Source organism: Rhodnius prolixus, unplaced genomic scaffold (assembly GCF_049639745.1).
Source record: "Rhodnius prolixus isolate KJV_2025 unplaced genomic scaffold, Rpr scaffold_12, whole genome shotgun sequence".
NCBI classification, from domain to species: Eukaryota; Metazoa; Arthropoda; class Insecta; order Hemiptera; family Reduviidae; genus Rhodnius; species Rhodnius prolixus.
The window spans coordinates 1,439,222-1,460,876 of NW_027411635.1; the positions used below are offsets into that span (position 1 = coordinate 1,439,222).

General features: G+C 34.3%; 1 protein-coding gene across 2 annotated transcripts in view; it reads left to right on the forward strand.

Moving 5' to 3' along the window:
* The window catches only part of Hr51 (photoreceptor-specific nuclear hormone receptor 51), a 70,230-nt gene extending 51,610 nt beyond the window's left edge, over positions 1-18,620 (forward strand). The window contains exons 1-6 of one of the 2 annotated variants that reach the window (XM_074142803.1): positions 4,049-4,494; positions 7,622-7,736; positions 10,841-11,013; positions 11,105-11,364; positions 11,956-12,202; positions 12,893-18,620. In XM_074142803.1, the coding sequence (XP_073998904.1) occupies positions 4,257-4,494; positions 7,622-7,736; positions 10,841-11,013; positions 11,105-11,364; positions 11,956-12,202; positions 12,893-13,131 (1,272 nt within the window). In that variant the 5' untranslated portion in view covers positions 4,049-4,256 and the 3' untranslated portion in view covers positions 13,132-18,620. Of the gene's footprint in view, positions 1-4,048; positions 4,495-7,621; positions 7,737-10,840; positions 11,014-11,104; positions 11,365-11,955; positions 12,203-12,892 lie in introns of those variants that run through there. The other variant, XM_074142802.1, reaches the window with a different exon arrangement.
* Positions 18,621-21,655: the final 3,035 nt, after the last annotated feature.

Sequence of the window (21,655 nt, forward strand, 5' to 3'; positions counted from 1 at the left end):
CTGTTAATTTGGATAGACGTTGGGTTTGGTCTAACTGTGAATCGCATTTTTGCTACTATTCTTATAATTCAGCGTTTCCCAACCTTTCATAAAAATATCATAGAAACGTTTTTTCCTATAATTCATAAAAGTTATTTTAATTAATAATATGATACAGTCATTGTTAATATGCACAGTAATAAGGTTAGTCTGTATCAAGGTATACGAGAAAATATAGCACATTTAACAGAATTAAAATTGTCTTTCATGGAGTATTTTCCACAACCCGAAAACACAAATGATAATTGGATTTCAAACCCCTACTATAAAGAAAATTAAGGAAAAGCTACATGATAACTATGTAAAAATCTGCTTAAAGAGACTGGATTGTAATGAGTAAGCTCTATCCAAGTAACATTAAATTTAATTGGTACTTACAGGTAGTTGAATACTTAAAAAAAATTAATTTAGAAGATTTGGGCTCATTAGAATGCTCATATTATAAACCTAATATTTCTATAATTTTAGACATATACAGGGAACATTTGCACTTAACTGATTTAAATAAAGTAAATAACATTATGTTAAAAATATTTTAGAATTCTCAAGATTTATTACAAAATGTTGGTCAACAATATTTAGATAAATTCATTTCTTTTCAAGTTATAAGAATTCTTTCTGACATAAGATTGGGTGGCCCTTATGTTATTAAATTTAAAAATCAATAATGTAATTTATACAATCAAACCCCAAAGATCATTGTTTAATGTGTAATAAGAACGAGCCGGGGAAACATTAATTGTTTATCAGCTGCCCAGTCTATGAAAGTTTTAGAATCCCACTCCATATAAACAAATATAATAATCCTAAAGACGAACTTTGTAAATTAATTAATAATTTTGAAGAGAAAAATATGTACGCAACTTTTAATTATTTAAAAAAAGTTGTAAAACTAAGATCTTACAGTATACAAAGTTTATAAGGTGAACATGAACTTGAACTCCTTTGTAACAGATACATTGTATCTCTATACAAATAAAGATAATAATAGTAAAATAACAGACTAGGAATAACAAATTTCACGAAATATCATCATTTTTACGAAGTGGTACAATTAAGCATGATTTACTACAAAGTGGTACGCGAGCCAAAAAAGGTTGGGAAACGCTGCTCTAATTGATTGCTGTTTAACATCTAGTGAGAGCTACATCGATATTTATGTTTTATATACACGACAACATTTGAGATCATTAGCGCCCGGAGCTTTCGGACAGTGTATCATCGCTATAGACAACATGGTCTATAATGTAAAGTCATTATAATTCATAATGAACTATAAGAAGCTTCTAGGTAAAGAAAATGTAAAGGCCAGCAGCAGCTGGATTGAACCCGAATCTGCACATTGAAACCTCTGAGCTTCCAATCCCTTTCCTGGAAGTAAATTTTGTTGCACTTGTAAGGAATTTAAGTAAAATTGGGTGATGTGAGCTGTAGTTGAATACTTGGTCGCTATAGAACTGTTTAGTATGCCATGTGGCTGGTCCATTACCATTTCTTTAACTGGCAATGAATTTTAGGAATACTTCGTATGTGTTGGTTATCACTTTTTAACACATTTTACTGTAGTTTGTATCAGAATTCTGGAACGTTGTGTCATCAACATTAATGTTAATAAATGTTATTAAGTTTGAAGTTCATTCCTTGCAGCCTGAATCTAGATTCTACCTGACTGCAGACTAGTCAGAACTGGTTGCAGTTAGCGATTCTACATTTCTATTTGAATACTTCACAGTTGTAGCCGAAGTATTCTGCAGAGTAAATTGTTCGTTGATTATTAGGTGTACATCTACTTTCTTCAATTTCTTACAAAATGATTTGACTTCAAACAACAATCGTTGTCTGTTCCGAGAGTACTTTTGTGCAGTCAAGAATTATTATATTTGTTATGAGTTTTTTATGTTAAAAAAAAATCGCAATTTTTGCTGATTGAAAAGAAAAAGAATAAGTCAAAAAGTGTGACATATATTTAAGATTTAGGTTTAGTTTAGACGCTAACCGTTAGGACCCGACGGTGGCAGTCGGCCAACTGGAAGTAAATTGATTTTAGTGCATTGATTTTTTTCAAGTATTTTAAGATTTTCTTATAAAATGGTGCCAATTATTTACTTTAAACTAGGCATAATCACTTTTATTTGGAACTCTTCTCCTCCCAAAAAAGAATCATTTCAGGCGTGGATCTAGTGGGATGACTGGAGTGAGTCTTAAGTGAGCTTTAAAATCTTCTATCTATATCTTTCTTGAACCACAAATTGGTATTTAATATGGGTAAAGTTGAAAATGATTTTTTTTTTAAGTTCTGGAATAAGTTAGAGGATGAACTTTTTAGCCGAAATATTGTTAGGTAATTGTGCCTTAAATTACTGCAACAGTGCCCTAAAAGTTGCCTCAGAATTAACAGCAATCCAGGTTATCCAATCTGAATGTTAATTCTAAATTATATTATAAACTATTGCTTTTTATGTCCTCGTGCAGATTTTCGGTTTTAACTTGGAATACATGTTTTGAGATGTATTTGTGTGTGAACAGTATAACTGAAAAAAGAATTATGGCTGAAAGTTCGTATACTATCTAAATTGGTTGTTGTTGTTGCGTTTCAAGCTAGACATGTAAGGCCGTCTGTAAAACATGGAGGTGGCAATGTCTTAGTTTAGGGGTGTATATCATGGAATGGTGTAGGACAATATGAATGCCGAAGCATATGTCGATATTTTGCGGCATAATTTAAAAAGTAGTGCCGAAAAACTGGGGGATTATAGATACCCCCAAGAAGACAATGACCCAAGCATATAGCATATAAAACAAAAGAATGCTTGCTGTACAACGTTCACAGACAACTGAAAACGCTACCACAGTCCCCGGATATCAATCCAATAGAGCACTTGTGGTATCTGTTGAAAAGTTTTGTTAAAAGAATGGCGTAAAATTGGACAAGAGATTACTCAAAATCTTGTATCGTCGATGCCAAGAAGGCTGCAGGCTATCATAGATAACATGACAAAATATTAGTGATATCCAGTAAATTAAAACTTTCAATTTATAAATTAATACATAAATAAATAAAAGTGTGCCAATACTTTTTTGACTACCCAAAAGTTATTTTTTGTTTACATTTTTGATGGATTATCTACATTTTATTTGTTTCCCCCTCAATAATGTAATTCTTTAACTCTTTTGTGAAATAAAAATATTTAACATATTTTCAAATTCTTGGAAAAAAATTGAATTTTTTCTAAATGAAAACCCTGAAAAGTTTAGTGTGCCAATACTTTTTTGACCCACTGTATAACTTTGGTCTGCATAAGATAATTCATTTATTAATTCTGTATTTATAATTATTAATTTTTGATTTCTTTATAATTCTATGTTATTGATCTGTACACCATCACCTTTATATGGGGACTACCTCTATAACAAATAAATAAATTGAATTGACTTAAAAGTTCATACAATATATTTGACTTAGATATAGGACCTGATAAAATCCTCCAGCCGAAGGTACCACTTTAAAGAAATATCTTTTTCGATTTTGGAATTTTGTCAAAAACAATTCCAATGATTTGTTTTATTTTTTACTTTGATATACTAATTGTATAATTTAGGGATAAAATATTTCAAACGTGTTTCCAAAAAATGCATGTGACCTTAGAATCAGCCCTTACCTTAATCAGCTCTTACCACTGGAGTGCGAATTCTATGATATTTACGGTTTCAGCATCTGTAAAATGGTAATTGAAAGAACAAAATGATGGTAAGATTGGGAACATATAGGGTAAGCATCATCACTAGGGAACGGATTCGTATGTATTTACATATTTTTTTCTAGGCAATTTACAGACGTTTTTCAACTAGAAGTATTCATACTGACACTTTTTAAGCCGTTTGAATCTACTTTTATTTCACATATTTGGATGTTATCGCATATTTATACATATTTGATTAAAATAAATAAATATTTCTACATATTTAATCAAAATATGTACATATTTTTCATTTTGGGCATATTTTCATAATTGGGAGGTGGTTGACAGGAACTGTGAACCACAGACTGTAGGGCTGTGAATCACAGTGGGTACAATGGTTATTGTAATTTACACAGAATGCTGCTAAACAGTGACGGGCACTTGTTAGTTCTTTGAAGTTGTCTGTTCTTTCAGCTCGTTCGTTGAAGTGTCCAATTCATTTCGTTCGGTCACTTAGTGTATTCTTTTTTGGGTGAAATGCCACGAACATCGGCCTCAAACAAACAACTGGTTGCTAAATATCTACGCGAGTTTCCAGCAGAACTTTTTCGAAGTGATGGAGACATTTTGTACTGCACAGCTTGTGACAAGCGCGTTTCTTGCTCTCAACGTTCCCAAGTCACCCAACATATTGTCACCGGATCGCACATAGAGAATAAAAACAGAAAGAAAGAGAGGACGTCCTATCAAGCCTTTCTTACATCTCCATCATCAAGTAAGTCTACTCTGAGTACAGATCTGTGTCGGGCTTTGGTTAGAGCAGATATCCCTTTTCACAAACTTAAAAATCCTCATTTCAAAGGATTCTTAGAGACCTATATTGGGAAAAAAATGCCTGACGAGAGCACTCTGCGGAAAAACTACCTGGAAGATATCTATAAAGATACACTAACCAAAATTCGAGAACATATCAAAGATGGACCGATTTGGGTGTCAATTGATGAAACCACTGACGTTGAGGGCAGGTATATTGCCAATGCAGTTATTGGAAAACTTGACAGTGATGCTGATGTGGATTCAAAGCTATTCCTTTTGAACTGTTCTTTTCTTGTATAAATAATTATAACTTGCCCCCCCCAAAAAAAATACATTTTCATAAAAAAAAATGTCCATTTTACTTAAATATTCCAGAAAATATTTTAAGAAAATCACATATTTTCCACATAATTGACGAAAATAAATGCATATTTTAATTAAATATTTGGCCTTTTTAAATACATAAAAATCCGTTCCTTAATCATCACTAACACGGTTATTTCGGTTAAATTTTTATTGTTTATTCTTGGTCGAAAATAAGTTCGACAAATATTTGGCGATTTGGGAAGAGGCTCGGTGGCCCGAAAAAAATGTAAGTAAAAAAGGCGAAGTATGGCTTCACGAAAGAAGTCCTACGTCCTGTCTTCATGAAATTTTCAGGGGTGATATTACAAAAATTATATGAGTCACTTTAATAGCAGTTAACTGAAATTAGCTCCTGGAAGACCTGAGTAAAATATCGAACATTAGGTTGACTTAAATTGTTTTTTTTTTCCAAATTTTTAGACTGTTTTGTTCAACGTTTTACCTCTTCTCTCGCCATTAGTACTGAGGAATGCTTCTTATATTTAGTACTTGCAATTTGCTGAGTTGACTCGAACTTGCTCATGGAATAGCTTCAAAGAACTCTCTCAGGGAAACAGAGTTGAAAAACGTAGCTAGAAAACGATAAATGATAGCTGATAACTTGCATCAAATCACTTTGTTTTGACTTGCCTAAAAAAAATATTGCTTTTATTTGTTCAAACAAATACTTTTTTTTTACGAAGTTTAAAGTTTTGGTTTTGGAATTAAATTATTATTTATGCAGCTTTACCATGATGACTTAACTTGCTACGCGAAACCCTGCAAGCTTGAATTTTGGCTTCTTTGTAGTTGCTGATAGTTTACTTGCTTTGTAGTTACTTATCTCAAACAGGTGAATTATTGTGCTATTTAAAAATAAAAAACATGAACAAAATAGCCACAGGAAACTGAATAATATAAAAATATATATACAGGGTGTTCATTTTATGACGGCTCAAATGCATTTCATGCTTAAACGGTTGTTCTGAGCGAAAAATGGTAGAGGAAAAATTTCTTGTCCGTCACCTCTAGTTTCAGAATATGTGACTTGATTTTAGATTCCTGCCCGCATACGCGGCTGACGCGCGACCAAAAGTGAGGGTTTGCGGTTGACCCCCATTTTCATATACACAGTTTTAAAGAGTATAAAAATTAATGAAAGAAACCGGAAACCGCAATTCGATATTTTCAAAATTAAAGGTGCTAGACCATTTCAAAATCTGGTATTTTTAATCATATTTCAATTTTTTTAACTTGTTATCAAAGAGAAAGAAGAGCACGCGATAGGTCATTTTTATGTATTTTTTCATCCCCTTTCAACTAAAAATATTGCCAAGGCAGTAAAGCTAGTATTTTTCTTAATATCGGGAAATAAGTCGTTTTCCAGGGGATTTTTCTAAGAAAAATAAAATGTTAAGAGCTTTAGATGTTCTCAAGCATACACAAAATGGCTAAAAATTAATTTTACATCTGTTACAAACAAGAAAGTTTAATAATTATTTGGTAATTTTGGGAGAGTTGCGTTTAATTACCAAAAAAATTGGAAACCTCCTGCCACATATTTAAGTGATCAATATCTTTCATGTAAAGGATCAAACTTATTCCTTAATTTAGCAAATAATGCACTTTACTCAACTTGTGAAGCATGTACTGTGCCTTTAAAGGTGCCTCCTCAGACACAGAGAGCAGTTGATAACCTCCTGGCTAACCTGGCTTGCGAGTCTGAGGAGGCACCTTTCAAGACACAGTTCATGCTGAAAAAGCTGCAAAAGTGCATTATTTGATAAATTAAGAAATAAGTTTGATCCTTTACATGAAAGATATTGATCACTTAAATATGTGGCAGGAGGTTTCCAATTTTTTTGGTAATTAAACGCAACTCTCCCAAAATTACCAAATAATTATTAAACCTTCTTGTTTGTAACAGATGTAAAATTAATTTTTAGCCATTTTGTGTATGCTTGAGAACAACTAAAGCTCTTAACATTTGATTTTTCTTAGAAAAATCACTCGGAAAACGACTTATTTCCCGATATTAAGAAAAATACTAGCTTTACTGACTTGGTAATATTTTTAGTAGAAAGGGGATGAAAAAATACATAAAAATGACCTATCGCGTGCTCTTCTTTCTCTTTGATAACAAGTTAAAAAAATTGAAATATGATTAAAAATACCAGATTTTGAAATGGTCTAGCACCTTTAATTTTGAAAATATCGAATTGCGGTTTCCGGTTTCTTTCATTACTTTTTATACTCTTTAAAACTGTGTAGATGAAAATGGGGGTCAACTGCGAACCCTCACTTTTGGTCGCGCGTCAGCCGCGTATGCGGGCAGGAATCTAAAATCAAGTCACATATTCTGAAACTAGAGGTCACAGGCAACAAATGTTTCCTCTACCATTTTTGGCTCAGTTTAACCGTTTAAGCATGAAATGCATTTGAGCCGTCTTAAAATGAACACCCTGTATAATAATAATACCGTATATTTATTATTCATACATGCAAACAACAAAATTAAACTGCATACCAAAATTAATTAGTTAGCAAGCAATTTAACTTATAGTTTAATCAGAACGTAAATGTAGTTCTTAATGTGGTAATAATGATATTGTATGGTTTCAAATTCCAGCTGTACTGTAGGTCCTTGTCTTTATAAAGATATAAAATTTAAATCTTATTACTTGTTTATTTTACCACTCGACCAAAAGTCTTACTTTACTCAATATGGCTGTAATTTGCAGCAGTGCAGAACGAACGCCAGCCCCGGAATACAGCCACGATCAGACCAGAAGCACTGGTTGACATGGACCACGAACGAGCTCTACGAGAAGCAGCCGTTGCGGTTGGCGTTTTCGGGTAAAGTAGTATCATTTTCTGACTTCAATTTTTTTTTTCCATTTTAATGCTGCGTTGTGAAAAACTTAGTAATTTCAAAATTGAAATTTGGTTTAGGTTTTATCAGGACTGTCTTTAATTAATTTTTTGTTCAAAATCAAACTTATCAGAAGTGCCAGTTACACCCCCTTCATTTGGGGCACGGTTTTTTAAAAATAAGAGGTTATATTACCAGAAGTACAAAAGGTCAGCCTCCGCAAAGTCCCGTGGGCAAAGTGACCCGTCTCTTATTAAAATGTAATCTGAGTTGAAAATGATGTTAGGTACAGATAAAAAACATACGTGCTACAATGGATAAATCAAAGATAATTTACATGTAATTGAACAAAAAATAAATCAATCAAAATTTCATTAAGATCTAATAAAATGGTTTTGTGATACTGGAAATATTTTAGAGAAAAAAGAAATTTGAAAGCCCTATACTAATTTTGATGCGTAGATTGAGGATCGCTAGTAAACGATATAAGACCTATCGTACCTTAAGACCAGTGGAGCCTACTGGTGTCTCACTACTCAGGCCAGAACAAAGTGTTTCTTCTCGATTTAGATTAGAATATAAAGGAGTCCTGTTCCCCGAGCAAAAAACTCCGCTTTTTTGGGTTGTTCCCGCCTGTTGTTATTGGCTTCTGGGTCTTGAGTACTAGCATTGCATCACACTCAAACGTCTGCAAAGAAACTTTGAGTTGGTTAATCCCACGCTGAAGAAATGTTTTCTGGGCCTATCGTGCCCTGTAAAAAAGCACAAGGCCAGTTAGAGTCGGAAAGGGCATTCAGCCTGTCCCGGATCGAGTGCCAATGCCAGGATCCGTTGGGACCGCTTGGAATGTACCATTTGGAGGATCAGCATAGCCAACGGAGAAGACGTGCACGAAAGTATGCTGGCCTTAAATAACTTCTCCAGCTTAACTGCTCAAGGGGTAATAACAGTAGATGGCCCTCACAACAACTTCCAGGTTGTCCCAATCTTATTTTTAAAAAATTCCAAGATTTGCTGTTTACAACCAGTATGAGTATTTTATACAAAGAGGTAGGTTGTAATAGTTGGGGTTATGACAAAATAGTAAATATCTAAAGGGCAAAAATGAAGTTCTACTGCGTTAATCTGGTTCAGGTATGTGATAGAATAAAATAATTTTTCAATTAAAGTTAGTGTTGCGAGATAATATGTGTGAAGACAGGGGAGTTTAAGATTAAAAGTTCTGCAGAGGTGTGAAGCGGAAAGGTGCGAAGCGAGGGTCACAGCGAGCTGTGTGATGCGAGCCCACTGTTCACGGGCCAGTAGCTTGACATAGACACAGTTTCCGTTTCACTGGACACAGCACACTACCATTCCTCCAATCTCGAGATACTAACTAGCCCGCCTCTTGTCTGCCCAATATCTCAACCTTTCTCTTTGCTACAATAAAATATGGAACTTTGAGGCAAGCGTAATCTGTTAGCCAGGACAAATATTTCAAATAAAGTGATAGTACTATGCATGTATAGTAAGCATAGAAAATATTTATACATGGGAGCCATTTTTCGAGGAAATGATTCACCGAAATAGTTCTTTTTAGTTTGAGGGGGTTTCAGCGAATTGCCAGAGCCGTGCCCCGCCTTTCAGAAGACCCATGCTTGGAAAAATTCATTGAATATTCTACGAAAATAATACTAAACAACGAGCAACTACAAATTGTCCAACTTATAGAAAAGAAATTTTAAAATGGCAGAAATATCACAACCATAGTACCATGTGAGAATACTCTGTCGATTTCTACATATCAGACTAAAACGGATTGTTCGGTTTTTAAATAAACCTACTTTTCATGGCAAAAAAAAAAATAATTTTTTAAAGAAATGACATACAATTTGATTCTAATCGATCTACAGTAAAACACGTTTAAGTTAAGGGACTTATCACTTCCAGAACTGCCCGGGGCCCTGATTGTGCTTACCCTATTCCGCTATTCCAGAGACAGCTTTACGAAACTCTTCTACCTCCCCAAGCTTCTCTAGAAGTGATAAGTCGCCTATCCTGCAAAAACTTTCAGGCCCCTTATGAGGAGATTTGGCTCCGTGCTAGGGCGTCGGCCATCACATTTCCTTCTACGCCAACATGACCAGGCTCCCGGAAAAAAGATGGCTTTATTTTCCCGGGTTACTGAGTCATTCCAAACTATCATCAAGCTGATGATACGTAAGCTTGATGCATTAATGGGCGGCTTGGTTATAAGATATAATAACAGTCTGTTCCTGTTATAATATTATAATAACAGTCTGTTCCTGTTATAATATTATAATAACAGTCTGTTCCTGTTATAATATTATAATAACAGTCTGTAATATTTCCTATAGGCGTACAAAATATTTTTTAAAATAATAATAATAATAAAACATAAAAGTGAAGTTTATAAACTGTTGAAAAGCCTACTGTAAAATAAATACGATATAATAAAACAATTTCTTGTCTTTTCGAAATAATTTTTCTAAACATCCTTTATTTATGATTTATAGTTAAAATTCAATTACCTTACTTTCTTCTAATATTTGTAAACGTTGTACTAATCAACTAAAAATAAAAAATATTTTGTAACTTGTTTAATTGCAGACACCACAAATGGTTTCATTATTAAAAATATAAGTATGATCACTGTTATAGTCTTACATTGAATGGTTAGGCCACTCTTAAACTGCTTATTAATCTATGTTTAACAATTTGAGTTTTAAATTTAGGTAATGTTTTTTATAGCCATGTTACTGTTGCAAAACGCAAAACTTATTGTGACTCACAATTTTGTCTATAATATTACCTACTTATTTTTTTCTGAATGTATTTTATTTGGAGAATGTTATTTGCTCCAGTTTTATTGTGGGTGTACCTGTGGATTGTACTCTGCTATCAGAAGCAGAATCCAATTCAACCACTCTAGGCAACAACTACTTTGACAATCCTTTGGTTCTACATCTTTCTAATTTTAATAATCCACTTTAAAATCATGTAACATATCCTTCATCAAATTGGTCATCCATCTTACGTGAAGATAGTAGAAATATTAACCTCATATATTTTTTTTGGTTTTTTAAAGTCCACCAGTGTCCGTTGCGTTAGGATTAAGCCCTCTGCAGTACAGTAGTGCCCTAGCATTGCGCAGATCTCCGGAGAAAAACGAAGAAGAACAAGCTAACCAAGAATCGCTGCAAAGCAACCAATATCCGTCTTCACCGAGACAGGAGAGCTCCAAGGATGATGAAGACACAGGTCAGTAGTTTTCCATAAGATTTAAACTTTGTTAGAAATTACTTGGTTTTCCCGGAGTGCTCATTAAATTTGATACTCAAATGGTTCACAGAAGACAGCATAGACGTGACTAACGAGGAGCCATCATCGGACAGCCGGATAGGTCTGGGAAGTGGCCGCAGCCAAGTTGGAGGAGGCGGAGGAGGGACTCCGTTGAGCACAGCAGGAGGTCCCCTGATCCCGCCACCGGATCATCCGATCTACCCACCTGGACAGGAAACTGTTTATGAAACTTCTGCCAGATTGTTATTCATGGCGGTGAAATGGGCCAAAAATCTGCCTTCGTTTGCTTCACTACCTTTTAGAGACCAGGTACTCCCAGTTGCTAAATATGCAGTTCAATTTTGATACACTATTTAGGTTTAAATAACTTTGTTTTGGAGGAAGAAGTCCTTGAAAAATATGTTATATGGAAGACAAACAAACGTTTCAGCAAGGATATGAGCCTTCTTCAGTGGTTCCGTCGTGATAGGAAGGTTTACTATCTGCGAAGATGATAATTAGGGCAGCTATAGAAACGAGCAAACGTAGCACGGTTAAGATAATTAATCAGTTTTATATTTTACAAAAATTAGCCTAAGTTAACGAAATAAATGACTAATATCAATTTACACTTATGTAAGGGGCGAAAACTGAATGTTTGGATCACTTTTTCTGCAGACATCTGTGATATAAACAGGGCTCTGAATTATTCACTCATAGAAGTATACAAATTATAGAAATAAATAAATACGTGAATAAACAAATTTTAATTGAAAAGTAACTAGTTCTTTTATCACACCCTGTGTAAGGTTCGTAGTAACTTAGTTGATTTTTAGAATTAAAGGTTTATCTGGATGTCTATGGCCTCTCATTCTTACGAATTTTCCACGAGATTATTATTGTACCTTTATATTCGTACAGGTAATACTGTTGGAAGAAAGCTGGAGCGAACTGTTCCTACTAAACGCCGTTCAGTGGTGTCTGCCGCTAGAGGGCAGTCCGTTGTTCTCCGTGGCAGATCATCTGGCAGTCACTCAACCGAATGGTAAAGGATGCCAAGTAGCATCTGAAGTGCGAACTCTCTCCGATACATTGCACAGGTTCAGAGCTGTCGGCGTGGACCCTGCAGAATTTGCTTGTTTAAAAGCTATCGTCCTTTTTAGAGCAGGTGAGTTTTGTAACTTTTCAGGGCCTCAGTACTGACATAGAACCAACTGATCAGATGAAGCAGAATTAGAAAATAAAAAATTAATGCCATGGTTCATTAATCTATTCATTAATTCAGTTACGTGTAGAAATGGGTCTAAATTTGAAGGAGGAGGAACACGCGATAAGTCTTGTTGTTGAGCACTCGCTGCAGTGTCTGAAACTCTGATAATTTTAGTCTCTCAGATCGCAATCCTGAAGTGACGGATAACAGCTGGTGTCGGTATTTGTCTGAACATTTGATTGATCAGGAAGCTGTTCATTCTTTCTCATTCGTGATTGAGAGTAACGAAACGATTGATTAACTTTTTATTAACTGTGTGGATAAGCAAACCATTCTTATTCTTGCTTTAGTAGCTTGGAAGAAAGCTGGTGCGAACTGTTCCTACTAAACGCCATTCAGTTCAGTTCATTTAATGTGTGAATTAATTAAAACCTATTAAGCTAATTTACTTATTAGATGCGTAAGTAAAAAGTTGTATAAATTGCACGATTGAGTGAAAATTCATGATATGCCGCTGATTTCTTTTTAAAATAGATAAGATGTATCAACTTATTCTTTAGATGTTGAAGACGAGCCTTCTTTACGGTGAATGCAATTTATCAAAGGAGTCTAAAAGTGTTTTTTTTTTCATTTCATGTGGCGCTCCAGAGACGCGAGGCTTAAAAGATCCAAGTCAGGTGGAAAATCTGCAAGACCAAGCCCAGGTGATGTTATGTCAACACACCAGGGGTCGTCAACCAGGTCTTGGACCAAGGTTCGGCAGATTACTGTTGATGTTACCACTACTAAGAGCCGTTCCTACTCACCGGGTTGAGGCAATATTCTTCCAACGAACCATCGGCTCTACACCCATGGAAAAAGTCCTCTGTGACATGTATAAAAACTGAACCTTCAGACAAAAAAAAAAAATATGTTTATTTTAACAATGAAACGCCTCTTGAGAGGATATCTGGTTTTTTGTTGACTTCTTCTACAGAGGCAGCGTCCCAAAATTGAGGCCACAAAAAACCAAATGTCTCCCATAAATAGGATAAAAATCTAGTGGAAAACACTCCCACGATTTGCTCTCATAGCGATTCTCAAACTTCTAATTTACAAGTCTACAATTTTGAATTTTCATTAATTCATTGTTGTTTTTACTATAATGTAGGTACTCTATAATAAGACGGTTCTTTTTGGTCGCTAACTTACCGTCAATGCATTAATCGTGGTGTCAAAACGTTAAATAAAGTTTGAGCTTCCTGCAACTTTTCATTTTTTGAATATTTTGTTGGCTCACATATTCACCATTTTCTAAAAACATATGTAAATTAAAGAAATCGTCTATTTTTTCAGACGGTGCTTGGTATAAATTAATAAAAGTAATAATCAAAATGAGAAAATTATAAAGTTTTAAACAACAAATTAACAGGAGCAAAAAAGGTTTGCACAATTTTGAAACGTCTGTACTCTTAGAACAATATTACGCTGTAGTTTTGGGCAGTTCTAAGCTAAGTTAGCATTCAATTCTTACTGGCACTTTAAATATCACATATCAGTAATGCGGAATTCGAAACTAGTTAGACTGAAACAAGGAGTTTTTCGCCTTACAGTGACAAAAAAGTAATTGTAGCCCTCCTTTTTGTAGAAACTGATGGTCATTTGAAAAGTTGAAAAACCTATTTTGAATATATCATTACCCACTAAATATTTTGTGTATCAGTCTATAAAATCGTTTTAAGAAAGGTTGATGAGATAAGTTTTTTTTCAGTGCACTGCCGGTCTTCGGATACTGTTCTCTCGTTACAGAGAACACTGTCCATCACCGGACAGTGAACTGTTGAAAAAAAATTTAAGGGTCAGCTGCTAGATTCGAACCCGAATCCTCCGCGTGGGAATCCACGTATAGCTAATCTCTTCCCTAAATATCTATAGTTTAAATCAATATGGAGACAGTCACTTCATGCCGTGCTTATACTTTCAAGAAATATTCGCGGACGAAAAATTGGTGGTAAGAATGCCAGGACTGGGCAATAAAAGCTGGGTCAAACTGGTTCTTAAAATTTAAAACTTCGATAAGGCTGAAGACATTTGACGTCACTAGCGTTCTAGTCTTAAAGGCGTACTTCTTCACAATTTCACACAATCACAAAATTGAGTTCACGAGTTCAAGATTAGAGTGATAATGTTATAAATGTGTGACTTAGCAACCAGCTCAAAAAAGAAGATGCCTCGAAGGGTCACCCAAACTCCTCAAATCAAAAACTTTCCGGGACGATTACAGCTAGTTGGTCTGATTTAATGCATTATTTTTTTATTGTTCAAATTGTTAGATATAAATACATTTTTCAATCGCCAGTAACAATTCTTACTGATTAAACGGAAATCATTCGGATTCTTTACAGACTTCTAGTCGGCGTGTGGCTTTGATTGGACGAACATTAAATTAGATTTGAAAAAAGTTAGTACCTGCTTCCTCAGCCTATAGAAGATTTTGGCACCGACATATGTAGTAGAAGAAATCTCTTTTTGTATGTGCCAAGGTCTTTCCCACTTTTTGATTTTGTCATATCGCAAACTAGTAACTGCAAAGCAATTAAAAAGTGTATGAGCGGTCATTTCTTGTCACTATCAGCAAAGACGATATGAATTATTAGTACTATCCCGATAATTAATCTTCTAAACCTAAAAAGGCACAAGGCCCAAAATCACAACGGCCGTAGATTGCAGGGATATCTTGTAACTCGGAAAACAGTTGTTGTTACAGCTATAAAGATCCTCGGTCATAAATCAACCCAAATATAGGTAACAGACATCCCATTCTAGAAACCCTAGCACAAAGTACTTCTTGTGCTTCTTCTCTGTACCAGCAAAATTACAAAAATGAAGGAAGAAGTTGGGGCATATTAAGTCGTAGTTACTCCCACAAGCTGAGGCTTTAGTTGTAATGGACTGCTGTGGAAGCTTCTGCGAACCCTTCTGCGAATGCCTGCCAGGTAGTGAATTGAAGTGGCATACGTTAATTTATCTGAAAACTCATTTAACCCTAATTTTTTTGAACCAGATTGCCTTACAGTCATGGATAATTCTTATACTACAAACAATTAACAGAAAATAAATTGATAGTAAAACTAAACCAACCATCTTTTCAAAACAAAGTAATCAATGAAGTTTTATAGTACAACCTTGTGAAAATTTCTGGCTGATCTATGACAAAAAGAAGGGAAACAAAAGATAATAAGTTTGTAGCAGTAAGATTTAGAATAATCTGGGTTATTCCAAATTAAAAACTCATCAAAACTGTTTTGATTCAATGCGATTTGTTAAATAAAATAATGTGGCTCGAACACTCACACAACTTTCTCTTACTGCAACTCTTATAGTTCAGGAACGTCCCACTACCTCTAAACAAGCCTAATAAAATCCTAGTTCTTTAAAAAAATGATTCAAACATAAAATAAAAGACCGTCCAAGTTTCATTTATTGAATAAAAACCTTTCCTCCACAGAAAGATGACATAAGTGCAAACTTTTCGAACAAAAAACCACATCAAACTTTCTGATATAATGAAAAAAAAAAGAAACTTCATCTTCTTTAGTTTTTAATCCGTGAATGTTGAATGCCAGGATGCTCACCTCTCTTTCTTCATCTTGTAATTGCTAGGTCTGTTCATTCGCTGCCGAGAATGGGTCCCTTTGTCCGATTTCGTTTACTCTCTCTTTTGAGGAAGGCTAGTGCAACGAAACTAGCCCATTTTTTCTTTTAGAGCACAAGTGCTTTTATCAAGTTTATTCTACTAATTAATTTTATGTAGCATAGAAGAAAGAAACTTATGCTGGTAGGCTGCAGTAAATTCCATGCTCGTATCCGGGGAAATTCAAACTTCGTGATCGACACTGATCATAAGCCTTTAGTAGCTATTATGAAGAAGCATTACATTTAGCTCTAGCCAGACTTCAACGCTTTTTGAGATAATGCACTACAATCCGTCAGTCAAGTACATAAGAGGTATTGAGCTTTGTGAGGATACACTTAGTCGAGACTTCTTGCATGAAGAAGGTGGTTCAGAGTCACAGCTGTAGATACATTTCAGCGTTCCTAAATCAAGATTTGATGAGCTTAAAGAGCCGATAGCCGAAGACACACAACGCAAGAGTTGAAAATGTTCATCATAGACAGATGGCCAGTTAGTAAGCGAAATCTTATAAACGTTTTTCTCTTTTAAAGAAGAACTTGGTTTATGTGAAAGTATAACTGTCAAATTTTCTCAGATAGTTTTACCAAAAAATGGAACAACTACTTGGAGGAGAGATCCCGAAAAGACTGCGGCAGATATTGTGTACACATATTTTCCAGCTGCACAGTAGATATTACATAGTCAACGGTGACAGTTATTCAGGATTCATTCACATTCTAGAGCTGACTTCTTGTAAAAGTTCAGCTGATTTATGGAATACTAGATCACATTCAAAGTGATGGAGATCCGCAGAAGTAATGCCAAGAATTTCGAAATTTTGTTGATAAATAGAAAATAAGGCACAGAGACTCAATCGGAGTCCCTATCTGGCAAGATCGAATGGGTTAGCTGAACGTTATGGGCAGGAGCTGCTGCTATAAAAATGTCGCTGTGAGAATTCAGATGTTTCTTTCATTGCTATACCATCTGATCACCCCAAGAGGATACATAGAGGCTCAAAGTCCAGTGGGCAGAGTCGAAATCATTAGATCCATGAGCACCCACTAAAATAATGCCAAAAATAATTGACTCAATCCAAGTAAATAGTAGTTTTAAGATATAGAAGAAGAGCTGCGCATTTAAACGAAAAATTACACTCGTAGGCAGGGGCGGCTCTAGCTCGTGTAGCGCCCGTGTGCAATGAAACCCTGGCGCCCCCTAGGCCTGACCCCCCCCCCCCCGCGGCTATAATTATTAACTAAGTTATCGCGTTTGATAACTGCCGCCACCGCGCTGGCTGGCCGCTTCTGTCATATCTGAACTCCTTAAGTTTAAATCCTCCATCCATTCCCGTAACACTAGATCTCGCTCATCTGATCTCTATATTCCCTCTCACCGTACCTCATCCTTTGACAAGTCCTTCCTAATACGTGCTACCTCTCTCTGGAACTCCTTGCCTTCATCTGTCCGCCATGCTCCTACCCTATCCATCTTTAAATCCCGTCTATTCAGTTATCTACTTTCTATTCAGCTTCCTCCGAAATTCTAATTGTTTTAATTTATTTCCTTAATTTCTGCTGTTTTATTATTTTATTTTTACTTTCATTTTCACTTATTATATTTTCACTTTTGTAAATACTTATTTATTTATTTAATTTCTGTATAATCACAGGCCAAACTGTTAAGGCCTTTATTTGTTCCTGTATTTATTCTTAGGGGACAATTGTCCCAGAATAATAAATTTCTTTTCTATTCTATTCTATCATTGTTGTACCATGATGGTCCAAGACGATGCTCTTAGCTGTCTCAGGGAGCGCCGCGGCGCCCCCTGAGACGGCGGCACCCGTGTGCATTGCACACCCTGCACTATAGGTTAAGCCGCCCCTGCTCGTAGGATCGGAGAAAAAGTGTTGTGGGAAACGGAACCGCGGTTATCCCAGCACAATTAGGGACTAAAAAACGTTATATCAATGTATTAAAGTGTCGACATAATTAGTTGTCATTTTTAAAATAACCCCAACATATAGAAACTCATTAACCATTACACCCTTGGTTAACAAGGATCTATATTTTCCTTACCCATTAGTTTTAGGCACCCCACGTTAATACAACGTTAATGTTGAAGCAAGTTAATACATGTTAAATGATTTACTTTTTTTATTTAACTAGTATTAATTTGCATTTCATTATGCTTATTCCACTCTATAACTGTCTTAAATTTGATATATATTGTATAATCTGGGAGAATATCAGATATAACTCTGATGTTCAGATATAATTCTACTGATATTGTCACATTTCAGTAGATAAATGGTGGCCAATTAGAATCATGTTACAATAGTTGCAGCTTGCAGTAAGAGTAAGACAGAGTGGATATTATTAAATAGATTTTTTATTTTTTTACTCAGTCATGTTTAGTTTCTTAAAAAGATTTGGTTGCAGGATTGTTGCAAAATTTATTTAAAAATTCACTTTTTTATACATTATATATTACATGTACTGGTTATGTCTTAAAACGGTTCTTTGGATAATTTATATGTGCAATATTAGCTGTTGTCTTAATAAAATGAGCGATGCCAATGCGATAAAAATGATTTAAATTAAACGAAAACAGGAAGTATTTCTTATGTATATTTCAATATATTTAGAAATAAAATGTTGTTTATTTGTTTGTTTTGTTTATTATTTTAAATAAAATTGTCTTAATTTATTGAAGAAATTACAAAAAATATTTAAATAAATAAAGTCAATTTGTATATATTTGAGTTCGCTGTTTTATGAAAAGATTCCAAACCCTAATTGTTTTCAATTTTAACATTATGATACAATTGTTTAGAGTTTCCAGCTGCAGAGCAGACGCATACCGAGCAGGCACGACCACTCCCCCCACTAAATGACCAAACAAGTTTTACAAGTTTCCACTCTATAATGATCAAGCAGTCCCCAATTTTATATAAATTACTCCGCTTCAATATTATTGTCACCAAAGGATCATTGGTATAACATTGACTGTGTGAGGTACCATTTACCTCCTCCTCAGTACACCTAGGCATCACAGTAGGTTCGTTTTCCTATAAAGAACGTCCTGGATCTCCAGTGTTGTATGAGTGGATTAGGCGGCTGATATACAAGACAAGACAGACGCCAAAGACCACGGAGCATGATAGATTCCTAAATTAAATACTACTGCACCAGAAAGTGCGAAAAATGCAATGTATGCTACTGTTAAAGAATTCTATACGGAAGCCAAAATCAAAAGATTTGTGACTAAAACTATTAATAGATACAATACTCGTATACCAATAACTATTATAATTTTCTAGGTAAAAGAACCATTATCACAAAAAGGCCAAGTATTTTTTAAAAGGAATTTAAGAGGAGTGGTTAATGCATTAGAAATCTCGGAATCAAGCCCTAGATTTTATTTTCATAGGAGCCTCTTAAAGCTCACTGTAGGTCAGGATTGTGCTAATGACAGAACACCTTAAGGCTGGCAGCCCACTGAATGCGCCAATGATATCAGACAGGAAAAAATCTGACACACCACAAATTTAAACAAAAATTAATTTAATCATCTTAATAGAGTATAGAATAAATTAGGATTTTGTATTAAGTGAAAATTGGTATCGAAAGGTGTTTTGCAGAGAGATAGTATCTCACCTTTACTCTTCGCCATTTTCATCAACGATATTGATAGCTTTATGCAGATTAACCATTGTAGCGCTGTTCAAATTGACCACTCTAACGGTTTACTTTCTCTTTTATACGCTGATGACGTGGCATTACTATCTAATTCGCCAGTAGAACTTAGAAGAAAATTATCAGTTTTAGAAAGATACTGTGCTGAGAATAAATTGAAAGTAAATACACGTAAATCGAAAATTATTATTTTCAAGAAAGGCCGCGATAAAGCTACTAAGGAAACATTTTACTTTTCTGGTGAAAAAATTGAGATTGTGAATACCTTTAAATACCTGGGTATTTTGTTTCCTAAGTCGGGATATTTTAATTTAACTTGTAAAGATATGTATGGTCTCAAGAGCGACAGGAGCAATATCGGCTGCTAAAAGTATTTTCTCTGGATCTAAATTAGCTTCTTGGGCTTGCAAACAAAAGGTTTTTGATAGCTGCATTTGTTCTGTACTACTCTATGATAGTGAAATCTGGACGCTTAGGTATACTGAACAGATTGAGGTGGTGCAGACAAAGCTTATCAAATCATTGTTTTTTTGGCAACGTAATACTCCAGGTTACATGGTCAGAATAGAGACCGAAAGAGTTAAATTAAAGTATTTTCTTTTTAAACGTGCGCTGAACTGGTTGATCAAGCTGTTAGGTATGCGTAGAGACAGGTTACCGAAACTTTGTTATCATAAATTATTACAACTGGACAGTTCTAATTCTAACGTAGTGAAATATAACTGGGTATCCCAGATCAAGAATTATTTTTTCAGCCTCGGTTATGAATGGTTGTGGTACGAACAGGATGCCAGTTTAATAGACAAATTTAAAGAAAAAATACTGTGCGACCTAAAACAACATTTAATTACTGATGATTTGGTTAGAACTAATAATTCTTCTTTTAGTTCTGTTTACAGTTTGATAGCTGATCAAAATTTTAATTCATATTTGAGGCTCAATGTTTCATTTGAAATCATCAGGGTGATCAGTCAAGTTAGAATGGCTTCAGATAACTTGTGTGTTATCTACGCTAAAGGTAACAGTTATGAGGTAAACAGTCTTGAACTTTGTCCATTATGCAATTACGAAAGAGAGAACTTGGCTCATATTTTTATCAGCTGTCCGGGTTACCTTGTAATGAGGCAAAAGTACTTCTCCAAATATTCTCCACTATCAGCTGAAAGTGTATTAATTATTAAAAATAAATCTCATTGTATGGACTTCCATAAATTCGTTATTGGTTGCTTAGACGTTAGGAAATCTTTGTCAGAAGTATAGTTTTGTTTTATTTTCATTTTTTAAAAAAAGAATAATTTTGTTTTAGTATGTTTTCTTGTTAACAGTATTTTTTACTTTCTGTACTTTATAGTTATGTTTTGATATTTTTTTTCTGTTCTGTTATTGTCAAATAATAAATTTGTAAATTTTAATGTAAATAATTTTGAATTGTAGTTTACGCAGAAATGTATATCACATTACTACTCACCATCTATATTGTACAAATATGTATTGTTATAGATGTAAAATAAAATAATAATAATAATAATATTAAGTGAAAATTTCATTTTAAATTCGTTTTGATTCAGCGATAGGATCAACACATAAGTACCTTGAAGAACTAAGTTGAATAAGTTATTAGCAATATTTTTTTACCTAAGATTGCTAACTAAAACAAAAAACATGCAAATAAAGGATTTTTATAAGAATGACGTTGATATTTTAAGGTGGATGATGAACTAGATTAGTTCTTTCTATTTTCACCTGTAAACAAAGGTACATTTAAAAAAAGAAAGTAAAAAGATATTTGTCCAGCAGCTAAAAATATTTCTTGTAACTTATCTTTAGGTTGAAGTTTAAAAACAAATATATAATATATATATATACTTTACAATAAGAATATCGGATGCAGAACTTTTCGAGATTGAAAAAGCGTTAAAATTGTTTAAGGAGTATAATGGGAGAATACAGATTGGGTGATAAGCACCATAACAAGTTCTACAAGAAATTTCGAATGATTTAGGTACTTGAAAAATAAATTTTGCATTGGCTAAAGGTAAATCAAAACATTTTTTAAG